We start from the raw sequence: 19,920 nt of genomic DNA, 5'->3' as shown, positions 1-19,920 counted from the left end.
GTCCCGTCTGTGTTTTAAAGTCGAGCCGGGGGCACTGGGTGTGCGTGCGTGTGTGTGTCTGTTGTCACGCAGTTTTCTTTCCTTACTGGTCTCCATGTCTCCTTCAACATACTTCAGTGCTTAATTAATGATGAGATATGTATCCAATCTGAAACTGTGACATTCCTGTCATTGACAAAGTAGTTGTATCAACTATATGAATCAGTGTATGACATTGCGATGGTGGAAAGGAGGATAGTTTGTTAATATGACAGTTGATATGATTTGTATGTTGTCATGAATACTGTAATGAGAAGCTATGAAATATGGGACAGGCATTGCTGGTGCAGTCATCCCAGGTCACAACTGAGACTGTTAAAAATCAGTCAGCCAGAAGACTTCATGCTGAGAGTAAGGAGGAGCACTCTTTCATCAGATGCTCGACAGACAGCAGTGGAACGGGTTCAATCAATCAGCTTAAATTATTTCCTCTGTTTGGTCAAGTCAGATTTGGTCAACTCAACTCAGCCTCTTTTCATTCTGCATCACCACGTGAGGCATCTATGAATATATAGATAGGGCTTTAATTGACCACTGTGTCTCTAACTTACCTGACCTATCTGCCACCTGTTGATTTATGAGTCCACAATGTCCATCATGAACGCAGGACTCTTCCACTGGGTGTTTTCTGCAAACTTGGTCTACAGTCTAGTATTGGTTGTGTATCTTCTCACCATATTGTAATTCCCTTTTTCTGAATCTAGAGAGTTATCTACGGTCTGTATGTATGTTATTCTATTTCTTTGGTTATAGACCTCTGTGTGTGTGACTGCTGTCAAGGCCTCTGCATGGAAGATTCTCAGAATCATTTTATGAGATTCTCTGACTGTACATTGCAGCATGTCAGTCTGTGTTTGTTATGTGGTTTGACAAGAAGAGAACCATTACAACTGCGAAGGAAAACCTCTTTGCCCCAGCAAAAGAAGTATTCATTTTTAGAGTAAATTTTGAAAATAGCAGCTTTTTATAATAGCCTATGATAGGTTTGGAAGTAGGCCCTTATTTATGTTGTTTATGTATTGGGAGGGAGGCAAAGCATGTATCATCTGGCCTTAGTGAGAGTTTTTTGAATAAATGAGAGGCGTACTCCTTTTCTAAATGATTTAACTGTAATCATTGCTGCTATAAAATCTGTTTGTTTTGGTATGTGCCAGATGCATAAGGGAGCTGATTGGAGTTTTCAGAGGTTCCAAAATAATACATGAATATGCATGAAGTATGCATGAAAGTGGGACAATGAGAGAGACTGTATCTACAAAAAGTTTCAAATAAGGGAAATTGGCAGTGTTGAGTAAGAATCTGTGCTCTAAAAATGGCTCAGAAGACCTTTCAAAGGAGAGAGGTTTATCACAAGGAAGTAGATCCTTACCCCTGACTGAATTAAATCCTACAGCCGTTGACAAAACGTAGGATTAAAACCGAAGTTGGGCAAAGAGGAGATTTTACCTTCATAGTGACTCATGACGTGGTGTACTGGGGAGAAACGTGCCTTGTCATTTGCTCTGGATAAATATGCAGTGTTGGAATATTCCACAGCATTACTAAGGGTTATGTGTTACCATGGAGTCAATTCCTCCCTCTCATTCACAACATAACTATACTCCAAATACATGGGTATGTGATTATTGCATTTCTCTCTGTTACTGGATGGTAAACCTAGATCAGGGATGGGCAACTTTGATGGAGGTTGGGGCCACAAAAAATCTGAACTCATCATGAGCGGCCGCAGTGGCTTGCGGGCCTACGTACCCACATCCATACCCACATCCATACCCACACATGCAGTCAAAGCCAGCCCTGACCTTTTGGGGGCCCTAAGTGAAATTGTGTGAACAAAACATTTTAGTGGCCGCCCTCTTGACAGCAGAGAGAGAAAATATATGTTTTAGAGTTAATTTCCTGCAATCCTAAACATTTTGCCATAAAGTGGGGAGAAATGTTTGCAGTTCTTAATATGATATCTGTATGAGAGTGACTAACAAAATCCACGGGGGCCCCTCGGTCAGTAATTTGACCATGATTACTACAATTTTAGATAGCTGGCTAAACTAACTTACCAATATAAGAAATGTTAGCTGACATGGGTTAATTGAGTGACTGTCGGTGACTGACATAACAAGAGAGAAACTGCTGATACACTACCAAATATCGAAATTGCACCTTTTGTATTCTAACTCTCAACAGTAAGTTGAGACTGACTGAGTTCCTACAAATGTAAATCAAGTTGCCCATCCCTGATCTAGATTATTATACCCAGAATACAGCCACATTCATACTTAGATATAATCAAATATATCCCCTCTCTGACAGAATGAGACATGCTTATTGCTGGGAACCTCCCTCCTGTCAAAATGAGCAGTATTGTTAGTGCCACATAGTTCAAATCGGTCTCCATGGAGAGAGAGAGAACACTCTTGATACTGTAAGTTGCTAAGCTGCACTGAGTGTAATACAATGTCCCTGGCATGGCTCCTTGTACATGGTTCTACCCTCAGTCAGACATAATGTGACCAGAACATGGTGCTCCTGCAGGTGAAATCCGTTTGGACACGGAGTGCTTTTGTAATAAAGACTGACTGCATTTTAAATGATTCATGGAGCAGGGTTAGATATCTCTGAACATTGAACCTTAGAACAAGTGAGCACCACCCTGCTACCCAGATTTAGGAAGCAAATCAGATCCAGAGCTTTATGGTGTAATGGTGTGGTGTAATAATGGTGTAATAACTGAATGCATTCAACTGAAATGTGTCTTCCGCACTTAATGGTATAGTAATACAAGGTTTCTGAGAATCAATACATTTTTATTCAGCAAGTTGATTTACAACATGGACGGTGGTTGGGCTGCATTAATGATGAGCTTTCATCATGCTATCTTAAGCTATAATGGCTGTCTATGAAGCAGTTATGATGTAATACATAGAACAAACACAGTATCTAGGCTAAAGCAGTTTGCATGATAAGCTAATCTCGATAAGCGGCCAAGTGCTGATGCTGTTAGAATGCTAATGATGTTTGAAAAATGAAACTACTGTGTCTTTTTCTCCCTTTGTCCATCCCCCTCTCTCTTTACCCCCTGTCCTCCCCCCCTCTCTCTTTACCCCCTGTCCTCCCCCTCTCTCTTTACCCCCTGTCCTCCCCCTCTCTCTTTACCCCCTGTCCTCCCCCTCTCTCTTTACCCCCTGTCCCCCCTCTCTCTTTACCCCCTGTCCTCCCCCTCTCTCTTTACCCCCTGTCCATCCCCCTCTCTCTTTACCCCCTGTCCCCCCCTCTCTCTTTACCCCCTGTCCATCCCCCTCTCTCTTTACCCCCTGTCCTCCCCCTCTCTCTTTACCCCCTGTCCTCCCCCTCTCTCTTTACCCCCTGTCCTCCCCCTCTCTCTTTACCCCCTGTCCTCCCCCTCTCTCTTTACCCCCTGTCCATCCCCCTCTCTCTTTACCCCCTGTCCTCCCCCTCTCTCTTTACCCCCTGTCCATCCCCCTCTCTCTTTACCCCCTGTCCATCCCCCTCTCTCTTTACCCCCTGTCCTCCCCCTCTCTCTTTACTCCCTGTCCATCCCCCTCTCTCTTTACCCCCTGTCCTCCCCCTCTCTCTTTACCCCCTGTCCCCCCCTCTCTCTTTACCCCCTGTCCTCCCCCTCTCTCTTTACCCCCTGTCCTCCCCCTCTCTCTTTACCCCCTGTCCTCCCCCTCTCTCTTTACCCCCTGTCCATCCCCCTCTCTCTTTACCCCCTGTCCTCCCCCTCTCTCTTTACCCCCTGTCCTCCCCCTCTCTCTTTACCCCCTGTCCATCCCCCTCTCTCTTTACCCCCTGTCCTCCCCCTCTCTCTTTACCCCCTGTCCTCCCCCTCTCTCTTTACCCCCTGTCCTCCCCCTCTCTCTTTACCCCCTGTCCCCCCCCTCTTCTCTTCCCTCCCAGTAGTTGAGTCCCCTCTGCCCCTGTTGAGGCCGTGGTGGATGGAGATCATAGTGCTTGGGACAGTGGGCTGTGCCTCAGCTGTTTTCCTCCTTTCAGCCATGATCATCTGCTACAAGGCCATAAAGAGGTATGTTGGTTAGCTGTCAAAGCGATTGGCATGGAAGAGACTGTGGTGACATTCTTATAGCCTACATCCATTCAGAATACACAACAAAGTATGTTGGGTCAAAGGGAGTTCAAAGGTCAGGGAAATGGAATAGGTCATTACACTGTAATTTACACTGTAAGAGTCATTACACTGTCACTCATCAATACTGTACTGTTTGTCATACATAATGTTACACAATGCAGCTATCACCATGAAGGAAGTCAGATTGAAATGTATATTTATAATTTTACAGGGAATAACCAAATGATCAGCATTCAGCATTTTTAAAAATGTTATTTATTTTTTATCTCACCTTTATTTAACCAGGTAGGCTAGTTGAGAACAAGTTCTCATTTACAACTGCGACCTGGCCAAGATAAAGCAAAGCAGTGCAACACAAACAACAACACAGAGTTACTAAGGCAATAAATAGGCCATAGTGGCAAGAAAATTACAATATAGCAATTAAACACTAGAGTGATAGATGTGCAGAAGATGAGTGTGCAAATAGAGATACTGGGGTGCAAAGGAGCAAAATAAATAACAGTATGGGGATGAGGGAGTTGTATGGGCTATTTACAGATGGGTTATGTACAGGTGCAGTGATCTGTGAGCTGCTCTGACAGCTGGTGCTTAAAGTTAGTGAGGGAGATATGAGTCTCTAGCTTCAGTGATTTTTGCAGTTTGTTCCAGTCATTGGCAGCAGAGAACTGGAAGAAAAGGCGGCCAAAGGAGGAATTGGCTTTGGGGATGATCAGTGAAATATACCTGCTGGAGCACGTGCTACAGGTGGGTGCTGCTATGGTGACCAGTGAGCTGAGATAAGGGGGGACTTTAACTAGCAGGGTCTTGTAGATGACCTGGAGCCAGTGGGTTTGGCGACGAATATGAAGCGAGGGCCAGCCAATGAGAGCATACAGGTCACAGTGGTGGGTAGTATATGGGGCTTTGGTGCCAAAACAGATGGCACTGTTATAGACTGCATCCAATTTGCTGAGTAGCGTGTTGGAGGCTATTTTGTAAATGACATCGCCGAAGTCAAGGATCGGTAGGATAGTCAGTGTTACGAGGGTATGTTTGGCAGCATGAATGAAGGATGCTTTGTTGCGAAATAGGAAGCCGATTCTAGATTTAATTTTGGATTGGAGATGCTTAATGTGAGTTTGGAAGGAGAGTTTACAGTCTAACCAGACACCTAGGTATTTGTAGTTGTCCACATATTCTAAGTCAGAACCGTCCAGAGTAGTGATGCTGGAGGGGCGGGCATGGTGTGGGCAGCGATCGGTTGAAGATCATGCATTTAGTTTTACTTGCGTTTAAGAGCTGTTGGAGGCCACGGAAGGAGAGCTGTATGGCATTGAAGCTCGTCTGGAGGTTAGTTAACACAGTGTCCAAAGAAGGGCCAGAAGTATACAGAATGGTGTCGTCTGCGTAGAGGTGGATCAGAGAATCACCGATTTGACACACTGAACTCTAACTGAGAAGTAGTTGGTGAACCAGGCGAAGCAGTCATTTGAGAATCCAAGGTTGTTGAGTCTGCCGATAAGAATGTGGTGATTGACAGAGTCGAAAGCCTTGACCAGGTCGATGAATACAGCTGCACAGTATTGTCTCTTATCGATGGCGGTTATGATATCGTTTAGGACCTTGATCATGGCTGAGGTGCACCCATGACCAGCTCGGAAACCAGATTGCATAGCAGAGAAGGTCGGTGGGATTCGAAATGGTCAGTGATCTGTTTGTTAACTTGACGTTAAGCATTAAGGAGATGGATTGTGGGTAAGGCCCTGCGATAGACTAGCGTCCTGTCTAGGGGATGTACTTGTACATCAAGTTGCCTCACGCTACAGAAACAGGAGATAGGCTCCTGCTCCTATGAGCCGTTCCGGCGTGTTCTATTTCTCGGAGTGGGCGGATTTTTCAATTGTGTAATTGTACAGAGCTTTTTAGACTACCAGCTGAATGTTTGTGAAAGTAAAGGCAAGATGGGTTACCGGAGAAAGCCCATGACCCCTGTCCCTCTCGCCATAGAGAAGATGTGTACTGTTTCGATTGGTTCATCAAAGGAAAGGCCATGTGGGATTTTAGCCTGCAGCACAACCAAGACCCAATTCCCTGTCTGACATTCAGGCAGCACAGTGTGTCACACAGGCACCCAGACACACACGTTCAGACACTTAAAAACACACAGATACTGAGCAAGGTGCTGGACACAGTCACGCATGATAAACACACAAACACATGCTAACAGACAGTGTTACTAAAGAAGATATGAATGTGCGCAAAGAAATGCATACAGACACAGCTGTAGATACGTTTCTGCACATTGTTTGAAGACATCAAATTGTTAATCATAAAACTGTGTAAAGAGTGGATGCTACATATGTCTTTCCTCAGGATTATATTTCTACTTTTCTCAAACGACAAACAGGCAAGGTCAGGCAGTGGAACTAATGGGCGGTTGGCTGAGGAATTCATTATGGCAATTCTCCAGCCCCCTCTGTCGCCAAGGGGCACCTTTTTTAATGCAGCGATGGCAGGAAAGTGTTGTTGCAATATGGGCCGCTGTAGCCTCAAACCCAAGTCATTATTTATGAATTAATTTGCGCAGTCATTCAGTCGCAGGCCACATCTTTTATACATGCAAGCAGGTCGTGTCCTGAAGCTCTGATGGAAGTGGGCTCTGTGACTGCAGAATGTGAAACGCCAAGCCTCCATCCCCTCTGACTGAGTGAGGAGGGAAAAACTCTCTAAGGTCCAGTCTGATTGCCCACATTGAATACTCATTAGTCCTGAGCCAATGAAAAAGCAGTCTGAGGAAACTGAGGAAATTAAAAATAGAAAATATTGATTTGAAAATTGTCACTGGTGCTATAATCATGCATCCTCTCTGGCTGAGTGTGAGAGAGAAACAGCCAGATAGATGAAAGATACAGGAACAGATACGGATGTTGTCTACCAAAGCTGTGAAACCACAGTAATTGGATGTCTTTGTCAATAACAATGTGATAGTGGGTTTGTCAGTGAGAAAAACAGAGCCTGTTATATATAGCCCTTCCGGCCCCTCAGTGGTCAGGGCTTTCCCAAGGCCCCAGCAGCACAGACTCTAGAGGAGCTATCTCTGTAAGCCCCGGCCGTCCCTTAGCTCGGGCTGCACACATTCCGCCTTTTGTTTTTTTGTCTCATAATCTTATTCCGCCAGTCATCTGCCAGAGTGAATGAGGTTGGACGAAACCCATTCCATTCAATTCAATTAGGTTTGTAGCATATGGGGAGCTGCTGTTAGTGAGCATAGAGAGGAAGATTCAGCCACGCTGTGTGACAGTGCGGTGCTATCCAAACCGCCGACATGATGCTGCAGTCCATGTTGTCAGCAATGCAGGGAGTCTAAACACCACAAGATAACCCAGAACAGATTCATTAGTATGTTTTCTCAACTACTTGCTCCTCAGGGATTTCTGTCCAACAAGGAGGATAAATCAGGACAGTTTGTGTTCAGGGTAAATCCACCATAACCATTCAGTTAGGGAAAGATTTAATGAGGAAGCTGTATCTGTAATAAATATATTACATAGTATGTTATCTATTATGGTTTTATGATATTTAATTACCACAACCACTTTCAAAACAGTGAAAAGTGAAAACCACTATGTGAGGGGTCTATGAACAGTAGATTGTTCCTCTAATATCCTGATGGGATGAGAATAACTGTAAACAGCTCAACACATGTCCCAACCTCAACATTATCCCTTCCCCAAACTTCAAACGGATGTGTGCTGCGATTGCACAGCTTTGATATGAAATCTGAAATGAATCTGACCTGTGAAGTGTTGTGTAGCCACCTGCCACGTGTCAACAGCATGACATCTATTATTGAAGGCCTGGGGAGAGGTTGCTGTGAGGCCCAAACACCCTGCCCTCTATGGTGGCCTGCTAGAAAAACATTGATCATTGACTAGAGACTAGGTCAGTGCCTTTTGAGAATGTTAAAACACCTCTTTAGTGGTCTGTGGAGACTGCAGTGGCGAAGTCTGGTGTATCCCATCTCCCCTAGCTACCTCCAATCACGAACACATGCATGCACGCACACACACACATACACCCCAGCAGTAGCAAATCATGTCCCAGCAGGATGCATTGGTACACTTGGACCCAGGAGTTTCCTCTCCCAAGCAGGTTGTCCCAGAGAGAGAACACAGCATCTGTTTATCAGCAGGGCTGGCTTCTGTCTAGCCATCACCACCACCACCGTCCGGCATTTACATTACATTACATTTAAGTCATTTAGCAGACGCTCTTATCCAGAGCGACTTACAAATTGGACTAACTACGGCACTACAGGATACATTTACAGAAAGCACAGGAAGTGCACTGAGTCACTATCACTGTCTCGTGTGATGGGTAACCTTGCCTGAGATTTAGGAAGCCAACGGTCACCCCCAGACAGGAAGCTAGTAAGGAAGCTACTGAGTACTCATTAGTGACTATTCAGTTATACTAACGAGTGACTCCAAGTTAAGTGTTTCTAAGTTAGTACTGGAAAGAGGGAATGGGTTCAGAGACATTAACACAGAACATTAACCATGGAGATTAAACATGCTCTTTTTACAAGAAGACATAGCATTTGTTGTTGATGATTTGTTTAGTTTATTTGCACCAACGGAACTAAGTGATAAACAACAATACATCTTTTTTTTCTCTTTTTTTTAAAAATACGGTGTGCAGGTGCGGTTGGAAGCCCAAGGGCTTATATATAAAAACCATACCACAAAAAAACAATATACAATATATAAATGCAAAAATTAAAAAGGTTTGTTGTGGACATAGCATTTGTGGATTAAACTGAGAATGACTGTCTGCCAGGTAAGACTAGCCAGCTGTGGCTTTAAGAAGAGAGGGAAGGAGACACTGACCTGAGATGTAGCTTAAGGGTCCCCTGTGCCACTGAAGGCTGTGTACAGTATTGAGTGGGACAATGACTGTACTGACTGTATTCAGATCTGTCTCTGGGTTATATAAGCCTGGACAGAGGAGAGCAGCTGAAGGGGTCGGCACAAAAGACACAGTACACTGGACAAATATAATAACCACAAAAGCACTGAGGGATGCATGAAAAGGTCTTGTGTTGAAGGATACTGCTTTTCACAGACCAATTACAGTGGAGGATCATGTGCTTCGGCTTGTTTTTATCCAGAATATGGCTCACCACCATCAATGGAGAGTGTATCTAAATCACAGAAAAGGTAGCATTACAGCATAACCAGAGTTAGAGAATCTCACATAGAGTATTACTGTATTAGGGTGGGTTTGAATTGAAACCCGAGCAGTATTTCTTCTGTGTCCAATGTATACATAACAAGCTCTTCTGAGGTAAAACAACATATAATCCACCATCAATGGAGAGTGTGTCTAAATGCCACATCCAACTCTTCTGTTTGATTTGTATCTCGTCTTTACTTTCATGGCTCTGAGAGTAATGTGACCTTTTAATGTTCAGCTTATTAGAGAGCATGGCTGACCAGTGCTTCCAAATACAATAGCCTATGGAATCCAACCTCTCCGTAGGTGACCAGACACAGTCTTTAGTAGAATGATTTATGTTTTTCCTGAAATTGACTAAAGCCCCTTTACTGTCCTGACATAAATTGTGTCTGTTTGCAGGAAACCACTACGGAAAGAGGAGAACGGGACAAGTCGTGGGGAGTATGCCATGAGTGTACGCAACAAGAAGGCCATGGGCCCAAACAACACTGTGGTGTAGACTGTCCACTGACAGAAAGAGGAAGTGACATCACCATCACCCCCACTATCCACCCTATCCTACCTAAAACTCCTATTACCTAGAACGCAACAGGGGGTTGACCTGTTAAAAATGCATAAACACCTTTCCTTCTCTCCTAGCATGTTGCCTGAATGAAAGACAACATCCAGATAAAGGAGAGTAGCGAGAACCAGAGAGAGAGAAAAACTAAACATGGAAGTGGATTCAGAGAATGAGTAAAAAAGTGAATTGAGAAGTTCTACACCAGACTGAACAGCAGATTGTCGACATGAAGTGTCATTGACAGGGGAATGGTTGACTGCTAATCTGTCAATCTACACAGCTCCACACTTCTTACAGACAACTTCAATGTAGGAACAGACACTGAAGCACTGCGATGGGATAGGAGGTTGCGGAGGACCAGATCAAGAACAAAATGTGCACGCAGTTTTTATGGAAAATGCAAAAAAAAATTCTGCGGTCGGGCTGTCTCTTCTATTCTCATCTGACCATTTTTCTTTTTAATTTATTAAAGCAGAATTTGTGTTATACTGGCACAGTTGCAGGTTCTTGCTGTGGTTTGAGATGTATAGTGCTCATCTGACTATGCAATTAAAACATACATTTACAGGTCATACCAAGTGGGAAGTAAAACAACAAGATCAAGTCAGTTCCTATGTTCCATACCAACAACACAACTGAGAACAGCCTGAGGACAAACTTTATCTACTTATCTAATTTGTTCATTTATTTATTTACTGTATTTATTCATTCATTTGTCTGCGTATGTATGTCATTATTGTTTAATTCAGTCAGTTTAATGATTTGAAATGTTTTCTTTTTATATGAATTATTTAGTAATCATATCATTCATTTTAATGGTCTGACGCTTCAAGCCCACTTTTAATTTGCTACAGACACTGATGCAGAAAACACATCTGCAAAGAGTTTTGGCTATCAATTGTTCATCTCTTGCTGTTTGATATGCCTTTCTGTGTTCCCCTGTGACTTCCGTGAATATGATGGGGATTTCTGTGATGCGAGTTTGTGAATGTGTGTTTTCTGACCATGCTTTTAGCAGCTTATTCTACCCCTCAATTCTTTATCACAAGACTAACATGGTATTACATTTTGTGTTGTCACATCTCACTGGTTAGACAGTCAGGGGGAGGTAGTGGGGGACAGTGGGAAGCCCTTTGCCGTGTTCTGATGTGATTTTTACAGTCTTAATTGTTCCACCTCCCAGCAAGGAGAGAACCCATCACTATAGAAACAGTGCACATGATCCCAGGACTGACATGCTGATTGGTGGAGGACGGGATTCCAAACATAGGCTAATCTGGATATCAAATTGCAGAGAGGATGGCCTCAAAAGGAACATGTGACTCAGTGCACTCACACTCGCAGGCATCCCCAACATCCTTCTGCAATAAACAGTGCACAGTTGATTTAAAGCATCACTCAATTATTACGCAGCGTGTTGGCATAGGTGCAGTTAATTTGTATATTAGTGCGTGTTGTGTGCGTGAGAGAGAGCACAATACATGTATGGCTGGCAGTATCTCTGAAAATGTTCCATTACTGTTGAATTTTGTAAACACAGACCTTGCATTGTGAAATGCATAGGAATTAGCATATCTTACCTATAATGTATCCAGAAACTGAAGATACGTCGCTAATACTGTACATTGAGGGAAATAACCTTGGATGCATGAATGTAAATATTGATATTTAAAAATATCTGCCTTCTGGACTGTTAATTACATGTACAGTGTAACAGAAAATATGTTTATACATAGTAGAAATTAAACAATGTGCTACCAATTAGAATTAAATCAATGTTATCATGTTTATGGAGCAAGCCATTCATGTATATTTGGCAATGAAAGTTATTGCACAATTGATGCATTATATACCAAAAGGATACATAGAGTCCCATGTATACATCGATAATGTTCATTCAGTTGATTTAATTGCTGACTTTTTCAGTTGTAAATAAAAGTGAACAGAATGACAGGCCTATAGTCTTATCACATAAGCATCAAAAGGAGAGACAAAATTAGAACATGGTTTAATTGAATGGCGTACAGTACAACATTGATAAAGCCAGTGTGTGTTAATGATAAAGGTGTTTTTTTTTTGCCTGTACCCATGGTGCCTCTCCTCTCCGTGTCTCAGAGAGCTCTGTGCTGGTCTTCTTCTGAGCTCCCCCTGTGTACAGGACGTGTTCTCAGTCTGTCTCACACTGTTCATTTTTAATGAACAGCTATTATCAAACACGGCCATCTCCCTGGGGCTCGGTCATGCAAAGAGGATAACTTGTGGGCCACTGGGGTTCTTTTGATGTCAGGGTATGGCACGGCCCAATCTCTGTACACAGACTACATTATGTACATAGGACTGGTCAGCCACTTCTGCTCTGCTACCACTCTGGCAATTGTGACACATGGGTGAATAGAGCAGCTGACAAACCCAAATCACACAATCTGGGAATATGTACTCTCCTCATAAATTTTGTCAATAGATAATAGAATTGGGAAAAGCTATGGGCTCTGGTAGGTCATCAAGGAATCAATTAGTCCATATTCTTGAGAATTTTCCTCCTTTAAAAAAAGAAACCATTAGAAACACAACCACTTCAGAGGGGGAGAAATCCAGCAGGGTCCAAGCTGAGCCATGTAGAGAGGGAGAGAGGAATGGGAATGAGAGACCATACACTAGTCTGCCTTCTCCTGCTTTAGATGTGCCACTTGATGATAATGCCATGGGACACTCTGGGCAATTTAAACATTCATGCATTGTCCAGCCAGGGCACTCTGAGTTGCTCTGTAATAAAAAAGATCTGACAGGCCTGAAGAGGAAGGCCAGGGATCCTCTCTATCTCAACAAGCTCTGTGTGGCTCGCCCAGATAAAATACAATGTATTCCAAGAGGGTAAATGGGAAAATAATCACCTTGTTATTTGTTTAGCAGCAAATTCGATCCATTCTTGACAGTAATATAGCTATTGTGGTCTTAGATCATTTCTATCATTACAAGAGTTTAGGCTTCTTATGTGCTATTGACTGATTATGACCAATCAGAGGACACTTGCACTATTGGTTATATATGAGTATATACTTAAGCAATAAGGCACGAGGGGGTGTGGTATATGGCCAATATACCAAGGCTAAGGGATGTTCTTAAGTACGACGAAACACGGAGTACCTGGATACAGCCCTTAGCTGTGGTTTATTGGCCATATACCACAAACCCCCGAGGTGCCTTATTGCTATTATAAACTGGTTACCAACTTAATTAGAGCAGTAAAAATATTTTTTTTGTCATACCAGTGGTATACAGTCTGATACCACGGCTGTTAGCCAATCAGCATTCAGGGCTCAAACCACCCAGTTTTTAATTGTTATTAGACATCCAGTGAGTGCTTCTGTGTGTCTCTTATTTGTGGCTGTTAGCTCAAGGCGGAACTGTTTGCTGTTGAGCAGTAAACAGGCTACCCTTTATATCAGGGAAAATCCATGCATGTCCATGCTGCTGTGTGTGTCTCAAAGCTGACCTTCGCAATCTAGGGCTGCTTGCTCTGGGGACACTCTCTGCCTGAGAGCCCTTGGTCAGCATTAATTACCCACTAGATCTCCAACTGCCTGCTCATCAGGTCAGTGCTCCCATATGGTCCTCCAGGAGGAGGCAGGCCGGCAGGCAGGGAGAGTGCTGGGTACCTGTGGGACATTGATTAGATAAGCAGCTGCTAATAAGAGAGGTTCTTTAAAAAAGAGCTGCAAGTTCAAATGATCATGACGGTGGCAACGGCTGGCAGATGCAGCCCCGGTGCAAGGGGATTTCACTTGATTAAACACACACACACACACACACAGGAACACTGTTGCAGAGAGGCTATTTGATGAGCTAAGCACAGAGATTGATGGAGTCACCTGTGTGTGTGTGTGTGTGTGTGTGTGTGTGTGTGTGTGTGTGTGTGTGTGTGTGTGTGTGTGTGTGTGTGTGTGTGTGTGTGTGTGTGTTTAATCAAGTGAAATCCCCTTGCACCGGGGCTGCAGTTGCCACCATCAGACAGCACAAAGCTGGTGACTCATTTGACACACGCCTCTCATAGGATCCCTTTACAAAGTGCAGGCGTAGAGAAGTTATGAAATATGATACATTCTACAGGACTCATCTAATTCTACCCTGCTTGTTTTCCGTTTGTGTCCGACAACCATGGCATTAAATAGCTTTTTAATTCAACTTGAAAATAAAGGGGAAACAATGTAGAGAAAATAAGTGAGTGAGATCAAGCTTTGATTTAAATATACGGTATAGTCCAGCTCTCATGTGGCGTGGTATTCCCTGACAAGTGCCCTTTCCATAATGTGATTAGATTCCACAACAATGCTTTATCATGACAAACCACATTAGACCAGAGGTAACTGTATTTGGTCCATGTCTGTGGGAAATGATGGCTAGGCTCTACAGGGGGCGGTCAACACGGACTAGCTTGTCTTGTTTACCTCCCCTGTTTGGTTTCATCCTGATCGAGTTACAACGCTGCTGCTTCTGTTGCTACTGCAACCCACATTGTGTCTGATCGATCTGGGCTCTGATGGCGAGAGGCAACCTGTTGGAACTGAGCAGAGGAAGAGGTGAGACAGGAGCTCTAAAGTGTAATTGGATTTACTGATAAGATATATAGTATGATTGCTATTGGTTTCTTCTGAGCTAGGATATGGGTGGTTCCTATACAGTCTTTGGGTTTAACAGATCCTCTTGCAGTCATTTAGTTTTCCCATAAACCTTAGTGAAGATATACTGTAGTAGTTACTGTGCAGATGTGCAATCATATCACACTTTGTGCACTTTAACTGTCCTCTGTAGAAATGACAGAGACAAGATTTAGAAAATGTGTCTTGATTTTATTATTTTTATCAGGCTTGCAACCAAGCAACTGAACATAACGATATAGACCATGAGAATCACCAAGTGAACAAGTCTGCTTCAGCATTCCTCATCCAGACTATCATCTGCTGCTATATATTCTCTCCATCTGTTCTGACCTTTGATGCAGCACACAGCATGTTGGACACCTAACCTGCTATCTACAGAACTGTGATCCCCCTACATCTGCACACCTGCCCAACCTGTACTCACCTATCCTTTCATTGCACCAAAGAATAGTATAGATATACAAAGTTTAGAAGGTGCTGAAGATGATTACGTCGGAAGCAGTGTCTTAAGACGGCGAGAGTCAGTTTATGCAGGAGTCGACTTCCTGATGTTTATGGTCAGGCAGGCAGCAAACAGATGCATGCTGGTCCTGAGGAGGACTGGGTCTTGGAGGATCTCCCATAGTGAGAGGTGGGCAGGTCACATGGGGTAGAACTGTGAGGCAGCCTCGGATGACTGGATTTCCACCTGGGCCATCTTGAACTGTGTGCACTGCAGCCACTTGCGCAGGGTGAAGGGCAGGGCCCCAGCCGCCTGGCCCTGCACACACTGGTGGTTCACTCTGTTCTGGATGGCCTGCAGCCGCAGCTGTAGCCCTGCAGACAGGTGCTGCATGGGACAGGGTGAGAGTTTTTTGTTCTGAAGAAAATTTGAGCATCTATATCCATATATAAACATAATACAAATCATATTTGAATTGCAATTTAACTCTTACCTTTAGGTTAGATTGAATCATGGGCAACCACATAGGTATTAACTGATGGAGAGAAGAGGGGAATTTTGAGTTGAAATAGAAAGCAACATGAAGAGGCAAAATAAAGTGTCAAATCAAATGTTTTGGGAAATTGTGGGTAAATGCCCCTCTTACCTTCACAAAGATAGTTGAGTTGCATTCTTGTAGAGCCTCCATCAGGCTAATGACATGTAGACACACCATCTCCACCATCTTGGGAAGTTAGAAATAACACATTTGTATTACTGCAAGGGATCAGAACATGATTTATGATCACCCCGCTTCCAAATATGAATCAAAATATATCATGGCAAAGCAGATTCTTAGGCCGGGATTCAATCTGACTGTGTATTTGGACAATGCTTTAAAGGTTATTTCCGATTGGGCCGATGTTTACCGTGAATGTGGTCTCCGCGAACGCAGGAACATTGCCTTTAAAACGTGCATTGTGGACAAAGCGCAATTGGATTGAATCCCGGCCTTACATAACAGCAATGTCCTGTCAGACACAACAAGGATCTGTTTGTGCTTTAGCCAACTCCTCTGCCACATTTACAACTACCAAAATCTGGGTAGTAGTTTGCCGAGGTGACAATAGCCTGGCTTTACATTTCATATTCAACTGTTGCACATATCTCCGTGCACATCCTATTTCCAGCCCACCCCCTCTTGCAGCTGACAGAGAGATAAGCGTGTGGATCTTCCTCACCACTTTGTTGTGGGCCATGAGCTGCAAGATGCTGGGTGTGACGCGGCTCCAGAACTCCAGGCCGGTCAGGATGGCGTTGGAGGAGAACTCTGTCTGATTCTGGTTCTGCAGGGCCGGAGTGGCCGCCGACTGCTCACAGTAGATGGTCCACAGCTGGGCAAACATGAAGGCATGGAACAGGGAGCACATGTGCAGCACTGACGTCTGCAGACAGAGGATGGAAAGAAGAGAGAGGTCAGTGGCACTTTGGTCTTTATCTTATCCTAGACTTCGGTTGAGGGAGGACAAATAAAATCTTCATACGTTTACGTAGCATTTACTTCAACATTTATGCATATAACATTTAGACATTGTCCAGACCTTGGATTGTTCAGGGAAGCCGATGAGGATGACGATGAGGTGGTCAGCGATGTGTGAGCCAGCGTCCAGGGGGATAGGCATACAGGAGGTGGAGCCCTGGTGCAGGGCATAGTGGGTCAGGGAGCCCAGGAGCAGCCAGGATAGCTGGCGGATGTGGGACACACATTCAATGAACTCCTTAGGTCTAGGGAGAGGACAGAGGTTAAACACTTTTTGAGCATACATTACAGTCTTATTAGACTCCCAATGTATTATAATGTCGTATAGAAGCACTTCTACTGATAGCATTCCACTAAAAACTACAGAAATCTAACTGATCAAGTCTGCTATACCATTTATGACATATAGTTCTATCTTCATGGTTATAAATAGTGAGATCACTGAAAGTGACATCTGTGCTGTAACTGTCTGTGCCTCTCACCCCTGCTGCATGGCGGACGGGGGATGGTAGAGCCAGGGCAGATAACGGATCACTGCCTTGTTGTCACGGTGATTGCCTTTGCTGATCTCCATGGCAGCTACCTGTGCCAGGCCCACTTTCAGGTTCCCTCCGAACGTGTCCTCGTGCAGTGGCTGACAACACGCCTTCATATGGCTCTGGAGAGTGTCACATGATCACAGGATAGGTCACATGACTAGGGCCTGGCAGTGACACCACTCTCCGAAGGTGTCTCAGGGAGAGTTGGGATACGCAAAAAAAAATCTAATTCACACCTGCGTATAATACACACTTGTACATGTGTGAAATAGGACAAATATAAGCACCCACCCACATGACAAGATGGCTGGAGGTGATACTTATGTAAGATAGGTGAATGAGGAGGAAACTCACTTTTAGTTTGGTCAGTGTGTGCATATCCGCTATGAAGTCTAGAAGTTCACTGATGTATTGCCTCATGCATTCCATTGCTGCTGTCGTGCACTGAAAAAGACAGAGAGAATAGTGCAACAATCAAATGGACAATATCTGTATCTCATTTGGTTTCATTAGGTCATCATAAAGGGACCCATAGAACCAATGTAATGTATGATGTACTGTCTTACCCCTGGAAGAGATGAGATCATGTGCTTTGAGAGAACAGTAGACTCTGCTAGCCTCGTACCAATATCTGAACAAACAAACTGACAACATACACGGATGCAGTTAACATAAATAAATATGCAAAGTCATCTTAGGTACTTTGGAGTTAAAGTCTTTTCCACAAGTAGATTTGATTGTACTACTGTTTACCTGGACAAGCAGTAGCAGGTTAGTATCGGGTAGAGGAGACTTGAACTTCAGAGCCTGTAGAAGCTCCAGCACCACAATACGAGACATATAGAACTTATCTCGCTCCTGGGCAAACAAAACACACAAAATAGCTCAGGAGAGAGAAAATAAGGATAGTGGAGAGAGAATATAGAAAACCACTGTGTACAAATGTTGTAATTAATTTTAGAGGAACCATGTTAGATAAACTCTTAGGCATACTGGGGGACGAAGGTTTGCCTAGTGGTTGTCTTATTTAATATTACAGGGTTGTACACTATATCTCTCTGCCTCTCCAGTGCTCATACAGTGTTGCCTGTGTGTACTGGAGTATAAAGGCTGTCTGTGTTCTGAATAAAGACAGAGAGACAGAGGAGCTGATTAGCATGGCACCCAGTCTAGATCTCCTCTCTCCCAGAGATCCAGTTCAGATGAGCCTGTCAGCCTGAGAAGCCACTGCTCTCTGTTAAATCATCCACTCAATACAAAGCTCTGCCTGCTGCCTGTTTACCAACTAGACTGTCATCCTCTCTCTCTCTCTCTCTAGTATACTTATGGCATAGCATACAGTAGTTACCTTATTATTACCTTATTATACACGTTGGTAGTGGTACATATTGGTTCATACACTACACTACAAAAGTATGTGGACACCTGCTTGTTGAACATCTCATTCCAAAATCATGGGCATTAATATGGAGTTGGTCCCCCCTTTGCTGCTATAACAGCCTCCACCTTTCTGGGAAGGCTTTCCACTAGATGTTGGAACATTGCTGCGGGGACTTGCTTCCATTCAGCCACAAGAGCATTAGTGAGGTCAGGCACGGCAGGTAGCCTAGTGGTTAGAGCAATGGACTAGTAACCGGAAGGTTGCAAGATCGAATCCCCGAGCTGACAAGGTAAAAATCTGTTGTTCTGCCCATGAACAAGGCAGTAAACCCACTGTTCCTAGGCTGTCATTGAAAATAAGAATTTGTTCTTAACTGACTTGCCTAGATAAATAAACATTAAAAAAAAATCTTGGGCGATTAGATCTGGCTTGCAGTTGGCTTTCCAATTAATCCCAAAGGTGTTAGATGGGGTTAAGGTCAGGGCTCTGTACAGGCCAGTAAAGTTATTCTACACTGATCTAGACCATTTCTGTATGGACCTCGCTTTGTGCACAGGGGCATTGTCATGCTGAAACAGGAAACCCATTTCATGAAGCTCCCGATGAACAGTTGTTGTGTTGACGTTGCTTCCAGAGACAGTTTGGAACTCGGTAGTGAGTGTTGCAACCTAGGACAGAAGATCTTTATGCGCATCTTTATGCGCATCAGCACTCGGCGGTCCCGTTCTGAGTGCTTGCTCCTAGACGTTTCCACTTCACAATAACAGCACTTACATTTGACCGGGGAAGCTCTAACAGGGCAGAAATTTGATGAACTGACTTGCTGGAAAGGTGGCATTCTGAGACAGTGCCACGTTGAAAGTCACTGAGCTCTTCAGTAAGGCCATTCTACTGCCATTGTTTGTCTATGGAGATTGCATGGCTTTGTGCTCAATTTTATACACCTGTCAGCAACGGGTGTGGCTGAAATAGCTGAATCCATTTGAAGGGGTGTCCACATACTTTTGTATATATAGTGTATATTACAAAATAAATCATTGCCTTCTCATTAGCATGAAACCCCAATATATACAGTACAGTTGATTTGGGGTCACATTTGTTAAAATGTTCAATGTATAGTGCATTAGTGATAAACATAACATCCCAAACATCCATACGTCTACAATAACCCAGTGAAAAATCCTCCTTAAACTTGTATTTGAGAAAGCTCACCTCATAAGACTAACTGCACAGGAAACAGTTAAATAGACATTATCAGTCATGTTGACTTGCATATTGAGAAACGGATGTTATATAGCGGGGATTTAAAAGGCGAGAGGAAATCAATAGAGCTGGAGACATAAAGCATGGCGCTGTGACAGCAGTAGCAGGGTGAGGATCCATCATTCCTGCAGCAGGAGACAGCCAATGCCCCAGCTCTAACAGAGGGAGGCTTGCCCTCAGATACACACC

At 43.7% G+C, this 19,920-nt stretch overlaps 1 protein-coding gene across 1 annotated transcript in view; it reads right to left on the bottom strand.

The window, feature by feature from the left end:
• Nucleotides 1-15,227: 15,227 nt before the first annotated feature.
• Nucleotides 15,228-19,920, bottom strand: part of LOC120023279 (protein unc-79 homolog) — a 43,260-nt gene continuing 38,567 nt past the window's right edge. The window contains 9 exon segments of the mRNA XM_038967314.1: nucleotides 15,228-15,416; nucleotides 15,523-15,564; nucleotides 15,676-15,753; nucleotides 16,250-16,453; nucleotides 16,610-16,793; nucleotides 17,031-17,206; nucleotides 17,442-17,531; nucleotides 17,654-17,731; nucleotides 17,841-17,945. Coding sequence (XP_038823242.1) covers nucleotides 15,228-15,416; nucleotides 15,523-15,564; nucleotides 15,676-15,753; nucleotides 16,250-16,453; nucleotides 16,610-16,793; nucleotides 17,031-17,206; nucleotides 17,442-17,531; nucleotides 17,654-17,731; nucleotides 17,841-17,945 — 1,146 coding nt within the window.

This window comes from Salvelinus namaycush, chromosome 28 (genome assembly GCF_016432855.1).
Source record: "Salvelinus namaycush isolate Seneca chromosome 28, SaNama_1.0, whole genome shotgun sequence".
Taxonomy (NCBI): Eukaryota; Metazoa; Chordata; class Actinopteri; order Salmoniformes; family Salmonidae; genus Salvelinus; species Salvelinus namaycush.
The sequence above is the reverse complement of the archived record's forward strand: the minus strand, read 5'-3'. Positions and strand labels throughout refer to the sequence as shown.